This window comes from Gymnogyps californianus, chromosome 1 (genome assembly GCF_018139145.2).
Source record: "Gymnogyps californianus isolate 813 chromosome 1, ASM1813914v2, whole genome shotgun sequence".
In the NCBI taxonomy this organism is placed as follows: Eukaryota; Metazoa; Chordata; class Aves; order Accipitriformes; family Cathartidae; genus Gymnogyps; species Gymnogyps californianus.
In genome coordinates, this window is record NC_059471.1 from 56,967,297 (window position 1) to 56,990,554 (window position 23,258).

Below are 23,258 nucleotides of genomic sequence, written 5' to 3' on the forward strand. Positions count from 1 at the left end.
GTTGCTGGAAAAATATATTGAAGAAGCTCAGGAGTTATAAATGGAGGCACTAACTCAAAAACACTCTGAACAATGCACCTCTCTATACTACTCAGCACCTGAATACACCTCTCTGGTGTGGGAAAGATCAGTGCTTGAATCTAGGTTAGACAATGTCTTGAATCAAAGTTATCAACATGCCATCTGAGAGCAATTAAAGTGAACACACATTTATCAGCATCACCAAAAAAAACACCAAAAAATATGGACAGGATTCAGCTAGCTGACTAAACCCCTGAACTGAGGTGTCTATACGTAAAATATGTGTCTATGCAACCATTATAATCAAAGCCAGCTCAGTTCAGACACCCAGAGGCAGGTAGCTACTGCCATTTGAGATCGTATATGAGACAGAAAGAGTAAGCACAGAGAAAGGTGAGGTACTGAGGCAGGCCAGGCAAGGTAAGGCAAGGAAAAGTGCTTCTAATATAGTACATGAAGAAGGAGAAATCTGTCATTTTCAGAGAAGTTAGAGTGTGGAGAAAAGGAATAGCGGATAGATGATAACATGGAGATTACTTAGTGAGCAGGGGAAAGAGAACTGTGAGTAGGAGAGTGGCATGTACATAGCTTTTCTTATGATTACTTCCCTCCATCACAACTACATAATTTTACAAAACTGGGAGCATGCTACGGCATGCAGTACTAGTATCAATGTAGTGCTAGCCCCTGGTCCTCAGTAATGCATCAACATTTTAGGAGTGTCCTCCCTGGCCGGGGGGGAGCACCTGGATGGACAGAAAAAGGACGGACAGATCCCACATCCTGGCATTGCCGTGTTGCTGCCTGTTGCAGGCCTGCCGGCGTCAGCAGCCGCACACCACTGCATGACACGCCGTGCGGAAGACACCGAGCAAAATTACAAAAAGACGGTTGTCTTTTAATTAGTCATTGGGAAAACGGCAGGCACTGTCCATTCCTTAGTGCCTCGCTGTTGAGAAGTTCCTGCAGCTTCCCCGCGGCTATTGCGCTTAAATAAAGGAGCCGTTGTCAGGGCCGCACAATACCAGCGCTATACCGGTTTACAAAATAGCATGCTGAATGACTTTTTATTTACTACGGGGTTTTACTATCTCTTGAAAAATGAGTAGCGCTGTGTGTCGGCACTACTGCCCAGGACTGCTTGCCTGCAGCTATCAAAGGACTTTTCAGGTGGCAAATCTGAGCACATGAGCAGTGGCCGAAGCCCCGGTGATCCAAACTGTGACTGCGCTGCCTTGTCCACACTTCTGAGCTACCGGGTCAGGCTACCACACCTCAAACTGTGTTAAATTTATGAGTTAAAATATTTAGGCTTTACACTGAAAGTACAGGAGAACAGTATTTCAGCTACCTTGTAGTCTGGATTCATGCCCAGGTTCACCCCCAATAGCAAACTTCTCAGCCTATCGTCAAAGTGTGGCAAAGAAATATATCCATACGGATGCCAACGCATTTCGGGGATTAATACGTTCACATATTTTTTTGGCAAGAGGGGGAATAAAGAAAAAGAATACTCAAAGGTACAGGAAAAGAAATCACTAAACACAACTCACCCGAGTAATACAGAATTCCTGAGCAGTAAGTAGGCAGTGGGTTTACATTTTTTTTTCTCAATGACAGTATTGTTCCTCAGGCTCCTTCTACTGTACTCAAGCACAGATTAGCATCAAGCCAGAAAAGTATTTAGCCTTTGGAATTTTGGAAAGAATTTTGGCCAAAATACAACATTCTACATATAAATTTATGTGGAAATCAATATATCAATAGAAAGAATAAACCACATGATAATTCATAATGACAGGTGATAACTCTGGAGATAACAAGAAGAAAGATAATTCTATAAGGAAAACTGCAGACAAGTAAAAGATCAAGGTCAAAGTGAAAAGAAAAGAGACATGAGAAGCAACACCCAAGTAAGTGCTCCACAGACAAAAGAATTTTCAAATGTGAAAAAAAAAATAGAAAAGACAGACACCATATGATAAGAAGCAAACTCACCAAGTCAGGTGAATCCATGGTATCTCAAGCGGAGCACCCAAAAATGATGACCACTTCTGGAAATTTTGGCCATTGTGAGTATTTTTCTTTTTCTTTTCTTTGAAGAAAATATTACACCTCTGATTCTTTGTTCTGCTAAACCACCTTTACATTAGTTTAGGGGTATTTACATTGTCATACCTCACCAGAGAAAGAACAGATTCTACTTCTGTGGAGCAAAATTTCAAGTCTGGACAAAAAGGACTTAGCAAGAAACTCAAATTATAATACCTTAGTACATTTTTAATTGCTCCAAAGATCATGTAACATACCTATAACTTATGCATGACATGAAACTGGCCATAATCAGAATGTTTTGAATGGAAATGAAACCATGCTAATCTTTACCCAAAGCGTACATCAAATCCACCTTTTTGTTTGTATATTAAGTGACAGATAAATATTTTGGCTGCTGATTTTAACTGTTGTGAGTTTATGTGCTCCAGAGTTCATAGAGTAAGAAGCATGATCTAAGGCATGTTTTTCCAACAGTGCCACCAGGAATGTATGACTTGAATACTTATGAAGGTTTCTCACTGGAAAATATGTGAAGCAAAGCTATCATACAAGATGAAAGTCAATTCAAGACTAAGATACCTTCGTTATGCATCTACCATGTATGCATTTATCTAGGAGCTACATGTCTTTAAGTTCCCATTATAGCCAATAGACATCTTAATCATTATAGTTGATGGAGCCTAAAGAGTAATTCACCCAGAAGAGACAGATCTCAAAGGTATAAATTTCCTAGGAGATTCAGGAAACCTAGAACACAGTAGATGGCAAGTAGAAGAGAGAGCTGTTAAGTACCCCAGCAGAGGTAAAGACTTCAGCGTGAAATTATGCATCACCAGACACCAGAGACTCCCCAGGTAAGTCAGCCAATTTAAGTGACCTGACAAAGTACCGTAAGAATTTAACAGAGGGCAGATCCAAATTAAAGGAATACATTTGGAACAGTTGCAACAAATTACCAAGAGAACTAATGAATTTTCTGCCTCTTCATGTCTTCAAACCAAAACCAGATGCCCTCCTTAAAAATATGCTTTGGAAAAATCCAAGTGATTTTTTCCCAACTTAAAAGTAAAGAAAAGATCAGAGGGAAATACATGAACGGTAAACACTAGATTACATTAATTACCAGAGTTTCTGGCCTTGAACCTATTCCTTAGGCTTTTTGTGAACCAGAAATAGTTTCAGCTATCTGTTGACAGCAGAGGAATGGTGAGGTCCAGGAATTTTGGTGAGAAACAATCTCTAATCCTTCTGTCTCTGCCTCTATCCCCATCCTCCTGAGAGCCTCTCTCCCTCCCTGCCCCTACCCTCCCACGCCATCCCGCTCCTCTCCGTACAGTTTCGCTTTCTCTTCTAGTGTCCCTCCCTTCATTTATAGCGGGAGGCGGTGGAGGGCAGAGAAGGGACTGGGAATGAAGCTTTCTGCTTTCAGTTCTTCCATCCTAAATAAAAAGCTTAAACTTAGAAGAGCTAAAAAGGGAAACTGGAAGGCACACCCTCCCAGATGCTGCATTTCCAGTTGCCGGGGAGGACGGCAGGCATACACAGTGTTGGGTAGGCGTGAGCTGCACGGCATTTCTGTGATTTCATGGCTTGCTTTGCAGCCTGTCCTCCCCTCTTCTGTGGCACGAAGCACTAGAAGAGAGGACGGGGAGGCTCGACGGCTCATTCCCCCCCACCTCCTTCGCAAATCGCCTCTGCGTGGTTTTCTCACACGCACGCCACACGTGTGAAACGCGGGCACGCCAAAGGTTGCTGCTTCGCCAGGCTGCTATAGATTGTATAGGAGGCTCTGCAAAGCAGTACCTGTGCATCCATGCCATCACCTGGCAAGCGTCAATGTGCACACTTTTAACAGAGGTAAAATGGCATCGTTTCCCTGATTCTCACCATTGGAAATGCCTCCACCACTTTTTTGTTTTTTTTTTTAAAAAAAAAGCCAACTGAGGAAGACAACAAGGGATTTCAGGCCCAGCAGTGGAACGCCCTGGCAGAGCGATCCGGGTGGGGCCATTGACAGCGCGCCCCGCTACCAGCTCGACGCGAACGGTCACGAATGACACGTATGATGCGACATGAACGCTCACAAACGATTTGTCACGAGCGACACGGCCGCTATCAGCTCGACAAAGCAGCTCCCCGGCCAGGTGCCCCGCACAAGCCCCGGACGCGGCCGGGCCGGGCAGGAAGAGGCAGGGCCGGGCCGTGCGCAGCGGCCAGAGCCGGCGGGGCGGCGGCAGCAGCGGGAGCCGCCCGCCACCTCCCGAGCAGGGCGAGAAAAAGGAGAAAAGAAAAGTAAAAAAAAAAAAAAAGGAAAAAAGTCTTCTGCCGAAACCCGGGATCGAACCAGGGACCTTTAGATCTTCAGTCTAACGCTCTCCCAACTGAGCTATTTCGGCGCCGCTGTCGATGTCACCGAAGTGATCCCACTAACCGACTCCCCTCCACCCATAGCCTGGCTGGTATTTGTCCGCGGTGATTTAAATAAGACAGACGTTATTCGCCCTACGTTGCCGGAGACCATGAACACCACAAACGAATCGATGACGGGTCTTTGCAAACGAAATTATGCCTTAAGGCAAAGACAAATGCAATAATAACACAAAACTATATGTGTACGTCTATGCACAATACACAACCTGCATGCATTCAGTATCAGGATAAACGTGTTTCGGCTGTGGCTCCCTGGATTATTTGGGGGGTAACAGGAACTAGAATATTCTGTGGGATTCAGGAGCGTTAAATCGGCAGTATTTTTGCTTCAGTTTTCAGGGACTTTATTTTGAAGTCTGACAAATTCTGTACATAGCTGATGTACCGCAAATAGACATGAATAGAAAGGGCACCACCATCCTCGTTTTTCCATGGTCTTGCTCAGAGATGCACATTCCACAGAAGAAGCTCTATGTGTCTGCATAAATCACAAATCCTGACTAAGCACAGGCATAAGAAAAAATAGTTTATTCTCACATCGTGGGTTAGGCATTTATTTCAACAGGTGACTGTTATCACACTCCTGTGGCTATAGGTCGAAGGTAAAGGATGCACCTGAGTGCACACATTAGCACATGTGGCACTGGTGCTGGACGCTCCCATATCAAGTTTGTGTTTACTTGCACGGCTCTAGAAAAAGCTACTTGTGAGAGCATCCCTATTCATGCTCCCTGCATGCTGCATGGGGAGAAACGGTGCTTTGCAAGATTGCCCACTGCTTCTCCCTCCTGTTAGTCAAAAAAAGCCCAACAAACTTCTCTTCCACAGTAATAGAGGAGTTTAACAACTCCCTCCTTTTTCAAGTGTGCAAGAAGCAGCCTTTTCCCAGACTAGCCCTGTGAATATTTGGTGACATACATCCCCATATTTCCTTTTAATTTCAGAGTCTATTTTTCCTCAAGTTGTCCCACTTTTGGAAAAGTCGTTTGTGAGCAACCACTGTTCTTCAGGAGCGGACATATTTTCAGAAGTCAAAGACATATTTTCAGAAGTCAAAATGCTGAGGACTGGGCCCGCAGTTTAGTGACCAAACCCAAAAAATCTTTAACAAAAAATTTCAGTCTGGGAGAGGTTAAAAAACCAAAACAAACACACCATTGTATTAAAGAGGTGTGCTAACAACATACTGATACAAAATCTCATATTCTCATGATTTTCCATTGCCACTGGCAATGATTGTTTTGCTGAGAAATGATGAATGTAATCACTTAATAAGCGTGTCTCCTACTGATGCAGCTAACATAATCTTGTGATCTTTGGTGCAGATAAACTCCAAATGTGTGACGACATGCCTAGAAGTCAAAACAGTATTGACTTTAGAGTTTTCATACATTACCACAAAAATCAGAGCTACTATGGACCAACAGGTTATTCTAATTTTTATTATTTTTAGAACCGTTTGTTTTGCCAGGTGAAATGGAAATAAAAACTAAAGGTAATGCAAAACAAAACGAAACAAACACAAAAGAGAAGGACAATCCAGTCTCAGATATAGTATATTTCATAAAACAGCCACTTTTTCCCCCAACAAAATTTGTTTTTTTGTATGAAAGTTCCTCCTACTGAAAAGTAGAAATGTATTAGCATTTCATGGCTATTTAAAGGGCATAAGAACACAGTTTTAGCAAAATGGAGCATTCTGAGTCCAGCCAAAGCTATTCACAACTAATGGGAAACCAAATTTGTGCTATTTTGTACCCCTCCAGAATAGGGATTGGAGTAAAAAAAACCAAACCAAAACAAAACAAAAAAACCCACACACACAACAAAAACCACACCAAATTGAAAAAACCCCACCAGTTTTTTCACCCACGACCTTCCTCCTATATCTAGTAAAGGACAGGGTGGACAAACAAAAGCTATTTTCTAGTCCGTCATATTATGACAATGTAAACCAGCCTGAACCACAGCTGGCACCCCTTCACGCCAAGCAGCATACAAATGTAAGCAAGCAAGTGCCAAGGTCGGACCAGAGAAAGCCTTGGAGAAAGCAAGGATTATCTCCATCACACAAACTGGAACCGATACACACACACACACAGGCCCCACCGGCCACGACTCGCAGGGCAGGCGGATGGCAGGCAGCCCTGCCTCAGCTGCCCGCTTCACCGTCTTCCAAATTCTTTCAAATCCACTTGCTGCTTGCAAGGGATGTACTGAATGGCAGGCGTGGTACGCCAAGATAATGGGGTAGCAATGTTGGTTCTCCCCAACGCACAAGGGGTTTCAGGAGCTGCTTCCTGAAGATCTGATCCAACCCACAACAGTAAGCCCAAAAAGAGATGCAGAACTGACAGCTGCCCCCAAATAATTTCCCAAGTGTGTGCCTCTCATCCGTGATGGAACCTGGATAGAAACCCTTCGCTGAAGGCCAGCCCTTCTCCTTTAGAAAAGTTTTAGCACTTTCAGCGACATACATGTTTACTCCATTTATTTTCTTATTGGTGTAACCTCACTTTGTTCTATGACACAAACCTTGAGAAAAGTGGACTGAAAGATTGCTGTGTTCACAGTATTTTACATTACGACCTTTGCCTTCTGCAGAAATGCTTCTTCCTATCTTCCAAGTAAAAACAGTGAGAAATAAAAACTAAAAGCATTACACTTCTCCACATTAACAGTTCACTAGCTGATCCTTTGTCCTTTTCTTCCTACGGAAGCCAGGTTAATGGCAAAATAAGCTGTTTTCTTTAACAGGAAAAAGACTTTTCCCTGTGAAAGGAATGCTCCTACCAGAGCACTCACCTGCTAAGGCAACCTGATCTACAGCAAAGTAGCTCAAAGCAAAAGCCTCCTAGACTGATTTTTTAAAAAATATGTATTTATATATATTTTTAAATGTGCATGTATGTTTTTATATATATATATATAAATAAAAGTAGGAACACCGAGCCAAAAATCTCAAACACTTGGAAGGATTAAATCTTCAAAAACATTTAAATAAACAAGAACAGCTTCCACTAAAAATCCACTCCCAGTAACATCACTTGCTTGGATAGTCACATAAATGTCAAAGCTTGCATCTTCAGCATCTAAACATTGAAAACAACTTTTAAAAGATCTATTCAATAAACCCATCACACACAACTGCTTTCTTCTGTGTATTTCTGATCTGATAACACTATCACAAGTTAACTGATTTTTAATGTTCCAAAGACACTGCACCTACTTGTAAGGTTTAAAAATAGTAATTTTATAATCTATAATCTCTATTCCTAAAATTAAAGACACATCACATAACCAGCATAAGCAGATGTGAAAGATACATACCTTCATGCAGCTCACCCAGAGCAGCTGCCACAGTAAGCTTAAATACAGCTAAAACAGATCTTTGCAGTACTTCAGCTATTTCTGGTATTGACTTTCGTAAAATACAAAACAGTAAGGTGGGTAAGTAACTCACTGCATACTGTAAGGAAGCTGTATCTCAAGAAAATATAAAAATTAAGAAAATATTTGAATGTTACCAGAAACATGTGTTTAACAATGAAATTTAAGTGATTCATCATCAGTAGAAGCTTAACCTTAAGTATCTGGTAAGCCAAGTATTCTAATAGACTAGTTCATATGAAGTCCTGTAACTTCTGTCCTTCCCAAACATGGCATTTTATCAACAGCACCACGCAACACACAAGAGGTGTGATGAGGTTGGGAGCATTGTGGGTCCAAAGGCAGCACTACCTGTAGGCTATCTGGGTCAGTACTACTAGGTTTTATCTTCAGTTCCTACCAAAACTCTAGCAGGGGCAAAGCTAAAGCAAATGCCTCAAGCTCCATTCTTCCTGCACTTAGGGTGATGAGGAAAGGACTTCTGCACATACTTGTGTTTTGAGAGTTAACTCCCAATTTCTGAGAGACTTTAGAAGTCGCAGCCTCCTAGTCCTACGCTTCTGCAGCTCTACCCAGTGGCAACAGAAGGGTCTGGGACTGTGCCAAGTACAGAAGCTAAAGTGGTAAAACCAAGAGGAGTTTTCCCTTCTACGTCTGCCACCTCAAAGCCAAAAAAGTGAAGACGATTTTTTCAGGATACAGGAAGAACTAAGAAATATAAAAAAACCCACCACCATCTATTTTTTCAGCGTGTTTACTTAATTAAGAGAAACCAGTTACACTGTAACTTTTATTACTAAATCAACTTTGAAAAAGATTCATTGACATATTTCTAGAATTGAAGTTTCCTCCCAAACTTTACATTAAAACTCAAATATTGTTTCACCTTTAAAATGTTTGTCACCAAAAAACAAAACAAAATTGTGAAACACTGCATTGAATAAGGTCTGCCGACCCGCAATTCACAGGAAAAGGAGTGCTTAAAATTTTTCTCCATAAATAGCCTTCATATCACAGGAAATAACATCACTGGAATGTTAACTGTGTTACAGTATTTCAAGTTTGCACAATTACAGTTAAGAAAAGGAAATTAACACATAAAAGACAGTAATACAGTAAAAAGAGGACATCTAAAACAGAGCAAAGTTTAAGAAAATGCTTCTGGAAATCTCAGTGAGAACGCCTGGTACTTCTTGATACCTTCCCCCCCACCCCCTTAAAAAAGGGCATTTAAAGTTATAGAGTAGATAACAGTTTAATCAGTCATCTACAGAAGGTAATACTGCACCAACAGAGAAAAGGACTGAACCATATGGATGCCGTATCTAGCTTTTATCAACTGATTTATACTCTCCAGAAAATATAGCATTTTTTCCCCTTGGTTAAAAATAAAATACAAGTCTTTAAAGTGACAAAAATAATATATTACACTGTGAAAACAAACAGATGAACAATTCCAGAACTAAAACAAATTTCATTGAAAGTCCCAAAAGCTGTAATCACAGTTAATTATTCTTAATTAATAAGGCAGATTTGGCTTCAGTTACACTAATTTATAGCATTATAAATATTCACCCTGTACAGTTCTTTAAAGTCAACACCTAGTGAGAATATAGTATTGCACCAAAAGCTGAAATTAACAGGTTCAACTTATAAAGTGCTGAAGCCCTTCCAAAGTTGTGCCGTACTGCAGCTCTGTATTCATCATGGTCCATGTATCTTGAATACATTAAGAGTTCAGTGTGGCCACTTGATTGCAGGCTTCGAAGAAAAGACTGCATGAGGTAGAATAAACTCCTTCAGGTTCTCTGCCACCCTACGGACCACCGAGCTGTGCAAATGGCTCTGTCACAGGAAAGGGCTCCAAAGCTTTCTCCGAGTTTTTCCAGTTGTGAAAGTTTTCTTTGTACCATTCAACTAGTATGAAGAGAACGTTGATGAGTCAAGTTGACCAGAGAAAACAGAAATTCAAATATTCCACAAAATCATAAGACTAACAACATGCTAATAGTTCATTATGCAAAATTTTAACCTATAATATTAAAAAAATCTAGTTTAGATTTTATAAATTCTTTACGCAAGACTTATTCTAGCATTAAAAGTAATTAATTCTAGTACCCGATGCTAATTTATTGTGATTAACCTTTTTTTTTTTTAAATCAGGTAAATTCACTACTTAAAAAGCAGCCAATTTTATGTAAAATTAAAGTATTAAATTCATTCTCTTTAGCTTCTCATTAACTAACCTATACACCCATTTCCCCCCCATTCCCTTTCCATCCTCCAATCATTTCTAAGTCAATTAGTGTAAAAGCCATCAGTCCTACTTGTTTTCTTTATTCCTTCTTTCCAAGGCACTTTAGGTCTCCATCCTAAGTTGTGCATTTTTTCTGAATTCATTGGGTATCTCAGGTCATTGGTAGGTCTGATGAAGTATAAAAGGCACATGGAAAACAATTTGATTAGACTTTTTCATTAATTAGGGATGCAGTACGTCACATGGTCTTCAAACTAACATTAAGTATCCTTCAATGTTGAAAATTCCCATCAACATGAATAGATTATATTGCCTTCAAAAAATACGTAGCAGTTGAGTGCAGCTAGAACAACACAATTCAGTTTGTACAGTCAACTTCTTGGAATTGACTAGAATAAATATGAATTAATATCTTATTGGCACAAAAATGAATGCAAAGCTCAAATCACTGCCAATGCAATTGTGCAAATCAGTGCATTTGCAACTCTTTAGACAGTCACTACGCAAGCCAGTGTTTTCGAATATCAGCATTCAGATTTTTCATCCTGAAAGCCCACAAATTCTCACATACTTCAGATTTTAAATACATAGACTTCCAAAGCATTGCCATTACAGTGCCTCATTAGCTACACAAACTTAGTAATATGAATATGTAGAATCCCAGGCTGCAAGATTCAACACAGAAAGAGATTCCCTACATTTAAGCATGGCACAAATTTTCACTTCCACAATCGGGCAGTTAGGTAGTCTAGTCTAATATTCCTGCACTACCGGCACTAGCATACTGAACAGTTAAGCTACATGTGCAGACAGAAACCAGCTACTTATCACCGTTATTAAAACATGCTAATCTCAAGCAGAGGCAGAACTAATTTTTCCATGGCAAGTAACCCCCCATGACCTTTAAGTCACTCATTATAGAATTAAAGAATCATTAGTTAGGTGTCTTAAGAATCTTTTATGAGACCTCAACATTCTTTGAAACATGTATTCCTATGTGGTTAGTTTTCCCAAGCCCATTTATGTTTAAACATTAGCGGACAGGGCCCAACACACGTGAAGAAACATCTCAATCTGAGTTACACCGAGACCTAGTGAACACTCACATTGTGTGAGCCAAAGGCAATTTGTTCAAAGTCCTGCAATACACTCAGATAGGATTCTGAAGAACACTTCCTTTTAAAAACAAAAATTAGTACATTTAAAGACACTTCAGTTGCCATGATAACAACCCAAATGTGAACAGAAAGTGAGAAGTCTAAAGGCCATAATAATACTTAACTGCTATCAGTAGATACATCATTTCTAATCACTCTGGAGAGAGTGATATCTAAAGTAAGCAGATACTCATTGTTGCTGCAGAAAAGAAATAGAGATAAAAGAACAGAGCCAAACCAAGCCTGAAATTAAGGACAGAAACACACAGCAAAAGCATATTTATAAAAGCTATTCATTTTTGCTGCTGCCCTAACTTTGGCACCTTGGAGTTTTACATCTACTCTTGAGATAGCAGTTTCAGCTTAGGATAGGAATCTAAAATTAACTACACTCCATAGGTGTGTATTTCTGCCTGTGGAGAGTGGGTCTTACCTATAAAGCACACCTAAGTCTGAACTAGTCACATTAATGTCAAAATACTAAAGCTAAATGAGAGATGATGAGATTCATCTCACTCAAGTGATGCTGAATACAAAGTACTGAATAAACCAGCTAAACTACCCTTAAGAAAAGTTTTAGCTGCTGTGTAAAACCTGTCCTTTTCCCAGAGCAGACTTCAGTAGCGAGAAGTCTGAAGAAAGTTTGAAGACAGATTAGCACATTCCCCTTCAAGACATATACTCTGACCTAAAGATCCAAGTAATAAATGGAAATCCTGTTTTTCTATACAGTGTTCTGTACAGATCATAGATGCCAAATCCACTAGCAACGCCTCCCCCCCCCCCCCCCCCCCCCCCCCCCAAATTAAGAAGCTAAACAGCTCTTACTCCCTCAAAAGCTTTCCCTCCTGAAGAGCAGAAACATTTTCACAAAAAACTATTTGGCAAGAGTTCCAGAAACCTTCAGGATAAAGCTATCCTGCATGTGCTTCACTATTTTCTTACCTGTCTTTGACATAATCCATCCAGTGCTCCATTTCAGATTCTGAACTGGTCTTCTTTATCTGTCAAGAAGAGAAACAAAAATCACCCCCACACATCTTGCACTGTCTTAACATACATTTAAAAACAGATTTTTTTTTTAACAAGATTTAAGTCTGTTAAAAAAAAACCCACCAAACCACAAACAGAAATGGTCTTTTGTGTAAACTGAGTTTTCAAACTACTGAAATTATCAAAACTATCTAGAACAATTCCAATACTTCTCCTTCATCCGAGCACTGCCTAACCATTCATAATCAAATTATTAGATTTTAATAGTGCCACATTCTCAGACCAAAACTGAAGCAGCCAGCATGAAAAAACCCTACCAAATGGTATTTTATCATTATGCCAGTTATGTCCCAGTCGGGATAAGTGATGTAGCAATGCAACGCATGATAGCCTGTACTGCAAACTTACATAGTACAGTTGCCACAGAAAGGCTAGCACATCGTTCTGCTACAATTATCTTCTAAGACCCACCACAAGCCTAAGCTCCCTCAGAGCTACAAAAGGCTTATAGTAGAATTGTTCATATGTGCAATGACTGTCAAAGAAAAGAATCATAACTGTTTACTCACTAAATGGATTAACTCCTTAGCCAGCTGGGCAATGGACATCTCAAAGTTGGTTCCAATGTTATAAATTTCACCTGGCTTCCCCTCCTTCAGGACAGTAAGGAATGCTTCTACCACATCAGTTGCATAAAGGAAATTCCTTCTCTGAAGTCCAGAACCATGAATACAGCTTAAAACCAGAAAAAGGCAAGAAATTTTTGTTAATCCTTAAAAAGAAGCATTCAAATTATCAGACTGTGTTTTAAGCAGTTTTGCTGTTAGCTGTTACCTGAAGGCACCTTAAGTAGCTGACATGCAAACAAACCTTTAGTTTAAGGAAAACCTATTATTAAAATAAGCAATTCATAACTTAGTTATGAAATTATCATTTTACAAACTATACCACATATTTATAACTGTAATTACAGTTTTATAGCACAAATACCACAAACAAAAAAGCATATTACATACCATTTTCTGTTCTGTTGTAACAAGGATATGAACTTTGGAATAACCTAAGGAATTGAACAAAAAAACCATTACGCTGCTATTTTAGAAACTGTTATTCTGCAAAGAACATGGGGCTTCACCAGTAAGTATCATTAAGTATTTTAATAAGACCCTTTAAATATTTTTAAGTTTTCTTAAGTATAATCAAAGAATGCATCAAGCCTAGAAACTGCAAGGATTTGGGGTTTTTTTAAGAGTACATGTGTCTACTGTGTTGTAAAGCTTATCTTTCTGGTCAACCATTACAAATCAGTAGTTACAAATGTAACATTTTTACAAAAGAAAATGGTTCCATTACTTATGTACTATACTATTATGTTCAGCTACAAGCTTAGATCCATTCATAATGTCCCAGAAACTTCAGAACAGTTGGCCTTGCTATTAAAGTTTTTAAACTGCAGCCATTAGAAAGCTATTGCAATTCTTTTAATTTTGTTAACTTACTACTCTAAACACAGGAGCAGACGTACTAGGTAAAACTAAAGATCCATCTAGTCTAGTCTTATGTTCTTAGCAGTAACTAAAAATGGATACTTGAGGAAGTATATAAATTGAAAGCAATAGTGACACTTTCCCTGAATATACTCCCAACACCATGCAACCTGTAGGCAGACATTTCCCAAGCCACAGATCAGTGAAAAAGATATTTTAAAAAACATTGCTTATTTTGCTTAAAATTTATTTGCAAAAAAAACCCAACACATAAAAAGCAATTCAAATCAAAAAATACCTCACTAGAACTGCAAAATATTTCACACAAGCTCTGAACTCCAAAGAGTATGTCTGATTATCACTATCATTCCGTCAGTGTATTTCCATTCACTAGCATAGCAGGTCTTGGTATTGCCTGCAAATGCAATTCCCTCTCATTAATAACCATTTTAAATAGTTACCCCGCAAGGTATGTATGGACATACAGAAAGAACAAGTCACTTTGCGCTGCTTCTCACCTTATATCTGATTGCCATAGCTTCATCTTATCTATTTTCTGTATGGGTTGAAACATCTCTTTCTATACCAGACATATTGCTCTCTCGCAATTTACTTTTTGAAATGTTTACCTTAGTTATTACACATTCCTAATCACAGCACATGACATGTGAGTTAATGTAACTTGTAGGGGAACCCTGCCAGACATAGGGCAGTTAAATACCCTTTGAAAAATAGAAAAATTACAAAACAAAGTCATTGTAGTAAATTCATGTAAATAACTAGAAATCTCTAACTGATGCTTTACTGACAACCAAAAAACATGTGTTCATTGTGTTGATGGTAAGACATATTCGTGCGAGATCAAAATATATAATCACACGTAAGCGTGGACAAATATACTTGCAAGACAGTGCTTTTTTCAAAAGTCATTCCATTCTTATAAGAAAAAAAAGTAACATCACTGCAAGCCTGAATTATAGTATACTGAAGCTCAGAGTAAAGCATAGGTTTAACTTACTTTTTCTGGATACTGGTGTGGTCCGTAAACATTACTGCTCCGTGTGATAACAACTGGAAACTTAAGAGCATTAAACATGCATGTGATTACATACGAGAATATATACCAGTAAAAAGCTGTAGGCTTCTTGCTGATCAATAAATAATAAACTGACACACCCACAGTGCTTATTCAAAAATCTGCAAGCCCTTACAAACATTAATGAACTAAGTTATCCGTACTTCTGTCAAATAGGCAAGGGCCTCCAGCCTTCTCAGTCTGCTAGAAGCACCACAAGTGACAAATGTTTGTAATCTCTAAGTCTTACTATGGAACCACCATAGGACATCACATACATGTATCTGGTTGACTGAAGACTGGCTTAGTACTTCTTATTCCAAGAAAATGTTTCAAAGTCGTTAACATCTTATTCAAGTCAGCTTTATGTCAAAAACAACATTGCAGAAGGACATGTCAAGAACAAAAGACTACAGTATTCACATTTTTAAATATTTTTGCTTAAACAAATCTGAGTAATAGGGGAATTTCTCCTTTTTTTTTTTTTTTGCTTTCACTATAAGCCTAGTCTTAATACAATTTGAACTTTCCATATTCTACTTCTGTATAAACAGATTTCCTTCAAGCTTAACACTGTTTTTTGAATTGCTAATGTTCTCTTTGACCATTTTATCACAGAACATTTTTAGACATTACAGTTCAGATTTTCAAAAAAATTTAAAAACATTTGACCTCTCCCCACTGTATCAGTGTATCTCCACCGCTAAGTGGTAGACATCCTCAGACACATCCAAACTACATGACTAGCAATCAGGAAAGAGGTGGCACTGTGTGGACTAGTACTGATTTTTCTTCTATACTCTTATATACATAATACAGACACATAAGTATGGGCTTCAGAGTTTTTGAAGGTTGCATCAACTTACTTGGTATCTTTCCCAGTAAGACTGAACAAAACACTCTGCAGCTGCTTTAGAGGAGGCATAGGGATTTGTTGGACGTTTTGGTGAAGATTCATCAAATTCCTAAAATGAAAAGAAAATTTGCATTACTCAATCTCTTTTGCCCAAATAAGTCTTAAAGTTACAAAAGGTGCAGTTGCAACTGAAATAAAAATCCCTAAATATCCAAGCACACCAGTCTGAGAAAGGCACCCTTCCACTTACAGCAGAAGACCAATAACAAAAGACAATCTATTTATCAAATACAGGAGGTGGCTAGAATACCAGCAGTAATATTTCTATACTTCTAGCAGAGTACCTTACAGTAGCAGGTCCTTAGATTTTTATCTTGTAAAATAATCACTGTTGCCACACAGAGGTTCAATCCTTTTCAGGCTCATATTGCCTCAGAGTGCCATTGCACCACAGCTAGCAAATTGACCATTCAGTCCTAAACAAAAGGGGTCCATTCTCCCTTTTCTATAAATTTTATTTCTATAAGAAAAGTAGAATTTCAACCCAAAGCCCTCCAAAGCAAGGCTTCAAAAATACAGGTAGCTTCATGGCTATCCTGATACTTTTATCTACTTCTCACTTGGGGGTGGGGCGAGGAAGATAAAATAACAAACCAAAGAAAGGAGGGATTCTACACTGCCTGAAGTGCAATTCATAACAATCACCTTAACAAGTGGTTAAAAGACTCACTGTTCCTGTCTGACCTTTGCCTCTGTAATTCATCAACCCCAATTTACTTTTTCACCTTCCTCCCCCCCAAAAAACCTCTCTTCCAGAACTTCTGCTATGATTCACAAAGAGAACAAAAAACAGATTAAATGAAAGTGCTCTTTTTAAGGCCCAGAGGCAGAAAAAGTTCACTTGAAGTTGTCTCAGCCAAACCCCTGGTCTACATGCAGGAAAACAACATCCTTGGGTATCACAAAAGTCTACAGATTGAAGTTGTGTTGAAGGAACTGATAAAGACATTGCAACAGTAAGAAAGTGCACATGACTTTCCTGAAATACATTAGTATTTCATGGATTACGGCACAAGACTCCTTGGCCTTTATTTACGCCTTTATAAAGATAAGCATGCATAATTTGTCTTTTTAGTGAGCTAAATTACATTTCCTGAATTAAGGTCAGGCATAAATTGGCAAGAATCAAAAAGATTTCCATAGAACAACAAGAAACATCTGCATATTTCTTCCAGTAATACAGAAAATGTTTTCTGTTTGAATTGTCAGTACCTACAGTCCTGTTAGTATTTTAGCTAGAGTATAAAACAGTTCCCTGCCTACCAAGTTCATAGTCAAGGCAGAGCGGGGGGGGGAACAAAAAAAAAAAAAACCAAAAAAAACCCACCCCAACAACATACTGTGTGCACTACTGAAGTCTCATGAATGCTCCAAGGCAAAATTTGTATAATACATTCCTTTGATACTATCTCTGAGCAGTATTCACATGTCATTAATGACCACAATCTCACTGCTTTAGGTAACACGTATTCAATAGAAAACATGCTACAAAAAGATGCAGGACAATTTTGATACTTCGCTTTCTGGAAACAACCAGTGCTTGTTTACAAGTTCCAGTATTTTCAGAAATAGCTCAGAAGTCATAAATTTACAAAGGCCAAGGAAAGTTAGACTCATTGTGTTTTCACTATTAAAAGCAAGTAAAGCTAGAAAAATCGTCATGCGCTTTCAAACTCACCTCATCAGTGCTACCTCCATATACTTCATCTGTACTAACATAGACAAACTTCTCTACATTGGCTTCATGCGCAGCAGCAACCAGCACATTAGTGCCATAAACATTCACATAGGTGAATTCCAGGGCATGCCAAAATGAAAGATCTAAATTAAAAAATTCAGACAATTCTGATTAAATTTAGGCAAGACATGGCTTCCTATTGAACCGTAATATTAGAGGCTGCAATATAGACTGGGACTTTATCACTAGTTCGACTGTCAGATAGCAAGGTCATTATGAAATGAAGACACTTTCTACATTTACCTGAAGACAAAATCCTTGCTCTCAGCAAGATGCTGGAATCAGGAGCAAAAGCTTGTTGGCTATGGACGGTTCCATTTGAAATAGCATTACCTAACTTTAAGTGGCAGCATAAGTACCTCCCCTCTCCACTAGGGAGGTATCTAAAAAGAGAGAATGGATGACACTTAAAACTGCCTATTTCAGGTTACCACTCTTCAGTAACACTGTTAATGAGAACTATCCCTACCATACTCCTTTCATGATGAAAGGAAGTGTAATCCATTCTCTCTTTTTAGAATCCAGGCAGGATTCTGAAGGGAGTTATGCCTAATCCTTCAGCTTCCACACTGTGTTTTTTCCTGCAAGGTTGGAGCCAATCAAGAAAAAATTAAGGCTATGTACAAACTATGTACAAAAGACATTTTCCATTGTCTTCATGACTCCACCAATACACTGTCAGTTACATGTGTGTCTAGATGGAATTTAAAAATGTAATGCAAAAAAAAGCATTACCATTTATGCACAATGAAAATAGACAACAGTCAGATGAAGTTTTTTTTAAATTAAGGCTGTGAACCCCTTTAAGTTAAAAAGGCCACCAGACATTGAATCATGTAGTTTGTAGAGATAAACTGTATCCTTGTTTTATATGAAGGGAAAAGACAAAAAATATCAATATATATTTCAAACAAATATACTTATGGAAAATAATACCAAAGCATGCAACAATGCTCACCTACATGTGTTTGGGCTGCAAAATGAAGGACTATATCTATTTTCTCAGTTTCAAAGAGCTGTTTTATAAAATCAGGTTCACAAATATCTCCCTAAACAGGAAAAAAATCATGAACAAATTATTTTTGATAGAAAATAGTAAGCTTTCATTTGTACCAAGCGTCACATAACAAACCATCACAAAGGAAGCACAGGACACAAATAGCACTACCAACTGAGTTTTGGGCAATTTATCAATGCAATGTCTAAAACAAGACCAGATATAAATTCCACACATTTTGAGCAACAGCCTCAACAAAACTTATTTCAGGATTTATATTACTATTTAACATTAGAAACAGCATCGCCCTCAAAATATACACAACAGAAGTATAGTGTGTAGCTTGAATGCTGAGGCTGAAATGAAAAGTTCCCACAGAAAGTAAGAGAGTTACTGGAGTCTGGCTAATGGACAGTGACACCTAGTGGCATTATAAAAGGTGAAGTGGATTTCCACTTTTGTCAAAATAGATGGTTGGATGTCTTGCAAGGATTTTGGTTTTTGTTGTTTGTTCTGGCGATTTTTTTCCTAAATATATCAATTTAAAAAAAAAAAAAAAAGTCAGGCAGACACACAAGCCATTCTCTAGTTTGACACAGAAGCAACAGCAGCTTTTAAAGGTAAATGCAAGCTGAGAAAAAGCTTTTGATATTTATCTGTTGGCTCAACTTAAACAAGATAGTACCTGAGAACGGGTGTCTTGGGGAGGAAGACTTTTGTATTTTCAATAACAAGGCAATTAACTAAAAATAGTTCAAATGCACCTACGTTTTAAGAAGTTCTCAAGCAACAATTCTGAACAATAGCCTCAAAGAAGTACTATATGTCAGAAACGGGAGGAAGATGAACTGATTTTCCTATTTCTCATCCCTGAGCAGAGCTAAAACTCTCCAGTAAATACACTTCAGGCTCATGCATTATTTTGAACTAAATGGTTACAATTATTGACTTTTTTTAAAAACTGAAATTCAAACTTGATACATCTGTACTGAGCAACAACAGAAATTGTGATAAAACTGTATCTTTCATACAGCCCCTATGCAAATTTTCTAAACTTTTACTTTTCTACCTTCCAAAACAAGCTTCTTTTCTACAGCACCACTAGAGCATTTATCCTTCCTGCTCTCTCCCAAGGCCAGTAACAGTGTTACAGTTCTAGTCGTAGGGCTTGTCCATCAGAGTATTTTTTCCAGTGCATTTTTTCCTATCAGTGTAAACTGCTTGGCTGCATACCAGCTGCATATAAGCTCCAAAAAAAAAAAAAACCCCAAACAAAAAACCAAACACCAAACACCAAAAAAACAAAACAAAAAACCACCACCAACAACTGAAAAGTTGGAATGAATTATACCGGTGTAAGTTTTGTGAGAACGTATTCCTACTCTAGTTCAGAACCAGTATAGCTACATCATTCCTTGTTGCTATCCCCCTGCTTCACGTAGGGATCTGGCTGTTTACAGGATGCCTTCTAGAACTACGTGCTATCCCCAGCAATTAAATGTTAATATATATCCAGGTAACAAGGCTTTTCTACAGCATTCATGCATTTCATATCACATACTGGAAACTGTCAAAAACATTAGGAAAAATAACCAAAAACCCAGTTTGGGCATGCTGAAACTACATACATTTGCTTCGTAGACATCCCCTTCCCCTCATGCAACTTTTATCCCAACAGTTCAGAGACAATCACTTCCTGAAATAGAGACGTTCACAAAAATGTAAACACCCATGGGGGTCACCAAACAGGCAAGGACAAGTTCAATTCCCAACCTTGCCTGAATCTAAGAGATACGTTTAACTTACCTCTACTACCTCTGACAAAGTTTCCCCAAAGTTGCTATTTCAGAAAAATCAAATTACATGCATTTCTCTGATGTCCTGCAACCTCGGGCAGTCCAGCTAGACAGACAGACCAGCATCAGTACTGACTTTCATACAGGGGAAGAACCTCAGCATACAAACCCAGCAGTCAGAATGTTTATCTGAACAATAAGTCTAAATCCATCTCCTGTCTGAAGATAAAACTGTGGAAACAGTAAACTAATGTAATTGGCAAAATTTTTTAAAGAAAAGGCATACCTTGAATGTTCCCATGAGACCCTGTTCCAAAACAACTATGAACTACACAGCATCAACAGCAGCAAAAGCAAGAATGTAGCCTGATATCTAGTGCTAACAGGACAAGAAAGAATGTGTTGCACACCACAGAATATGACAAGTAGCAGTGTTTGAAGGTGCAAAATCTAAGATAGCATCAGAGAAGCACAGAAGAGCCGAATCTGAGTCCATCTTGTCCATACCACCTATCAAGAGTGAAGCAATCATCCCTAAAATCACTCATCTCCGTAACCAGGCTTTTACCAATTCTGTACCTTTATTATACAATAACATATATCAACTTTCAAAAGACTACTTCATGTAAGGGACAGAATATACTGCATATTGTCACAGACTTCTGTGGGTGAAATACGAAGTCTATTAATAAGGTAAACAGATGAAGTAAATGTTGTCTTTTCCACCTGTCACATACATTGACTCATTCTTGACAATGAATTAGTAGAAGTAATTTCAACTTTACCATAAATGAAAGCAGTGGCTTCTAGTCTGGGGAACTCTGGAGACCACATTACCTTGATAAGAAGGCATAAAAATCAGTAAAAAGTCAAGTTTCCTAGAAGAGAAGGCTTTATCACCTGGATAAACTTGTAGTTTTCCTTCCCAGAGACAGTTTCAAGATTCTTCAAGCTTGCACAGTAGTCGAGCTAAAGAGAAACACCCACACAATATCATTAAGTGGGCTTTGTGAAAGTAAGTAAGCTAACTCAGATCCAACCTAATCACTAGAAAGTTTGAGAGCAAAGTAAAAACTTCTTTCAAAAGAAAAGCTATTTTGCAAGCAGACATGATGAAGCTTTAAAAACACAAAACTCTGAAAGATATTCTAACTGCAAAAATTCTTAAACAGAAGTTTAGAACTTCAAAAGCTTCCTTTTTTTTTTTTTTACAAATAATTATTTGTGGTGGGCACAGGACTGTAAGCATGAACAACAGCTGAATTTTTTTTTTGCACAGGAACAAATGGATAGTCAAACAAAAATTTAATAAATAACAATAATCCATACAAATTTCAACATGTTATGGATTGCATTAAAAATCATTTAAAAGTTTTCCATATCAAGAAAGAAAACAAGCTACTTACCTTATCTAAATTTATGATCAGGTAGTTTGGATAGTTTTTTACGAGAGAGACGACTAGATGTGAAGCACTGCAGGATAGAAGAAAAACATATTTTACAATTATATAGTTAGCCTTAAGGTAACAAAGAGATGACAAATTACAAGTTTAGTAATATCAGAAGGCTTTGGGTGAAGAGGGGGCTGTACTCCAAAGAAGAGAAAGAGGAATTCACAGACACATTTTAAGATATGTCAACATTATTCTATTGATAATGCCCATAACTGCACACAGTTATGAAACTAAAAATCAGATTAGAAGTTCCTGCTATAACAAAAGAAAGCAGCACTGCTCACAGCCATCTAAAAAAAACCCAAACCAAACTGTTCTATGCTACATTCAATTGCCATTCTAAAACACTTTTATACTTTTAAGTTCATACATTAAGTATTAGGGAGAACTAAACACTCACCTCTCCTAACTCGCAATACTGACTCTCAACACTCCAACACTGCTGCTAGGTGTAAGAAATGACAGCCTGACTAGCAGGTGGCATTTCTCTTTGGTACAGTCTTGTGTACAAGCAGCTCACCCTCACACTTCAGGTTTAGCAGGGCTTATTCACATCTCCAGCCCCTCAAGCTGGGGGGCGGGGGGGGGCGCACACAGAAATCTAATCCTCTCACAGCTTCAGACTCTGAGCACGCTGAAGGGCTCAAGCTTAAAGATGGACCTGAACCTTCTCTGCCTCGAGCAGAGCCCACAGCGCTGGGGAGCGGGGATGAGAAACAGCAGTTGGCTCAAAGCGCAGCCACCCCCGTACCCCACCCTGGTTGAGGCTGAGCACCGACTCCCACCGTCAGCGCTGGGAGGTCCCTTCACCGAGCACCTTCTCCCTCACCACGGTCCGAGGACAGCCGGGCAGCAGCCCACCGCTTACCACCTCAAAGTCCACGACACGGGAGAGCCACAGGCAGCCTCCAAGGCGAACCCGGTCCTGCAGAAAGGGCTGCGCCCGCCGCAGCCTGCACCTCAGCGAACGCGGCCCGAGCCAGCGGCACCACGGAACCGGCCCGGGACAGGCCTAAGGGAGGCGCGCAAGCGAGGCGGCACCGCGGGACCCCTCCCGCCCCGGCCCGGTCCCCCCACCCGCCGCACCAGCCGCCGCGTCCCACCCGCACCCCCAGAAAGGAGACCGGCTACCCCCGCCCGGCCCAGCGGAGAGGCGAGCCGCCGCTCACATGAACCCCGCGCCGCCCGTCACCAGCAGCCGCTTCTCGAAGACCAGCAGCTCCCCAGAACCCGGCGGCCCCGACATCGTCCGCGCTTTACGGCGGCAGCCCTCACCGCCCCCCCCGCCTTGCGCCGCGACCTCACGACTGCGCATGCGCAACACGGGACGGACGCCGTAGCTCTCCCGGGGTTTTCACGGGCAGGGCCGCAGCGGCCGCAAGAGGCTGCGTGAAAAAGCGCCTTCCTCTCTCCCCGCGTGCCCGAACAACGGAGCTCGCCGCCTCTGAAGCGAGCGGCAGGGGCGCGGGCACGCCGTGGGAAGAGGCTAAGG

At 39.6% G+C, this 23,258-nt stretch overlaps 1 protein-coding gene and 1 non-coding gene across 3 annotated transcripts; both read right to left on the reverse strand.

Annotated features, from left to right (window-relative positions):
* Nucleotides 1-4,399: 4,399 nt before the first annotated feature.
* TRNAF-GAA (transfer RNA phenylalanine (anticodon GAA)) lies at nucleotides 4,400-4,472 on the reverse strand. The gene has a single exon. It is a non-coding gene; the product is annotated as a tRNA-Phe (tRNA).
* A 4,826-nt stretch (nucleotides 4,473-9,298) lies between these two features.
* On the reverse strand, nucleotides 9,299-23,012 carry TGDS (TDP-glucose 4,6-dehydratase). 2 transcript variants are annotated; one of them, XM_050915107.1, is made up of 12 exons: nucleotides 22,936-23,012; nucleotides 21,719-21,785; nucleotides 21,213-21,281; nucleotides 18,478-18,568; nucleotides 17,460-17,602; nucleotides 15,732-15,830; nucleotides 14,809-14,868; nucleotides 13,320-13,363; nucleotides 12,873-13,038; nucleotides 12,256-12,314; nucleotides 10,224-10,321; nucleotides 9,299-9,813 (listed from the first exon to the last, which is right to left on the reverse strand). In XM_050915107.1, the coding sequence occupies exons 1-12, from the start codon at nucleotides 23,010-23,012 to the stop codon at nucleotides 9,713-9,715; spliced, it is 1,074 nt and encodes a 357-aa protein (XP_050771064.1). In that variant the 3' UTR covers nucleotides 9,299-9,712. The 2 variants fall into 2 exon arrangements, with proteins under 2 accessions (XP_050771064.1, XP_050771067.1); XM_050915110.1 differs by lacking the exons at nucleotides 21,213-21,281; nucleotides 21,719-21,785; nucleotides 22,936-23,012 and adding an exon at nucleotides 21,098-21,202.
* Between the last annotated feature and the right edge of the window lie 246 nt (nucleotides 23,013-23,258).

Coding starts and splice junctions, on each gene's coding strand:
- TGDS (XM_050915107.1), bottom strand. CDS start 23,012: ATGTCGGGGCCGCCGGGTTCTGGGGAGCTGCTGGTCTTCGAGAAGCGG. Junction 13,039..13,319: donor TTACAACAGAACAGAAAATG/GTATGTAATATG, acceptor TCTGGTTTTAAG/CTGTATTCATGGTTCTGGAC. Junction 12,315..12,872: donor CTAAGGAGTTAATCCATTTA/GTGAGTAAACAG, acceptor TCTTCTTGACAG/ATAAAGAAGACCAGTTCAGA.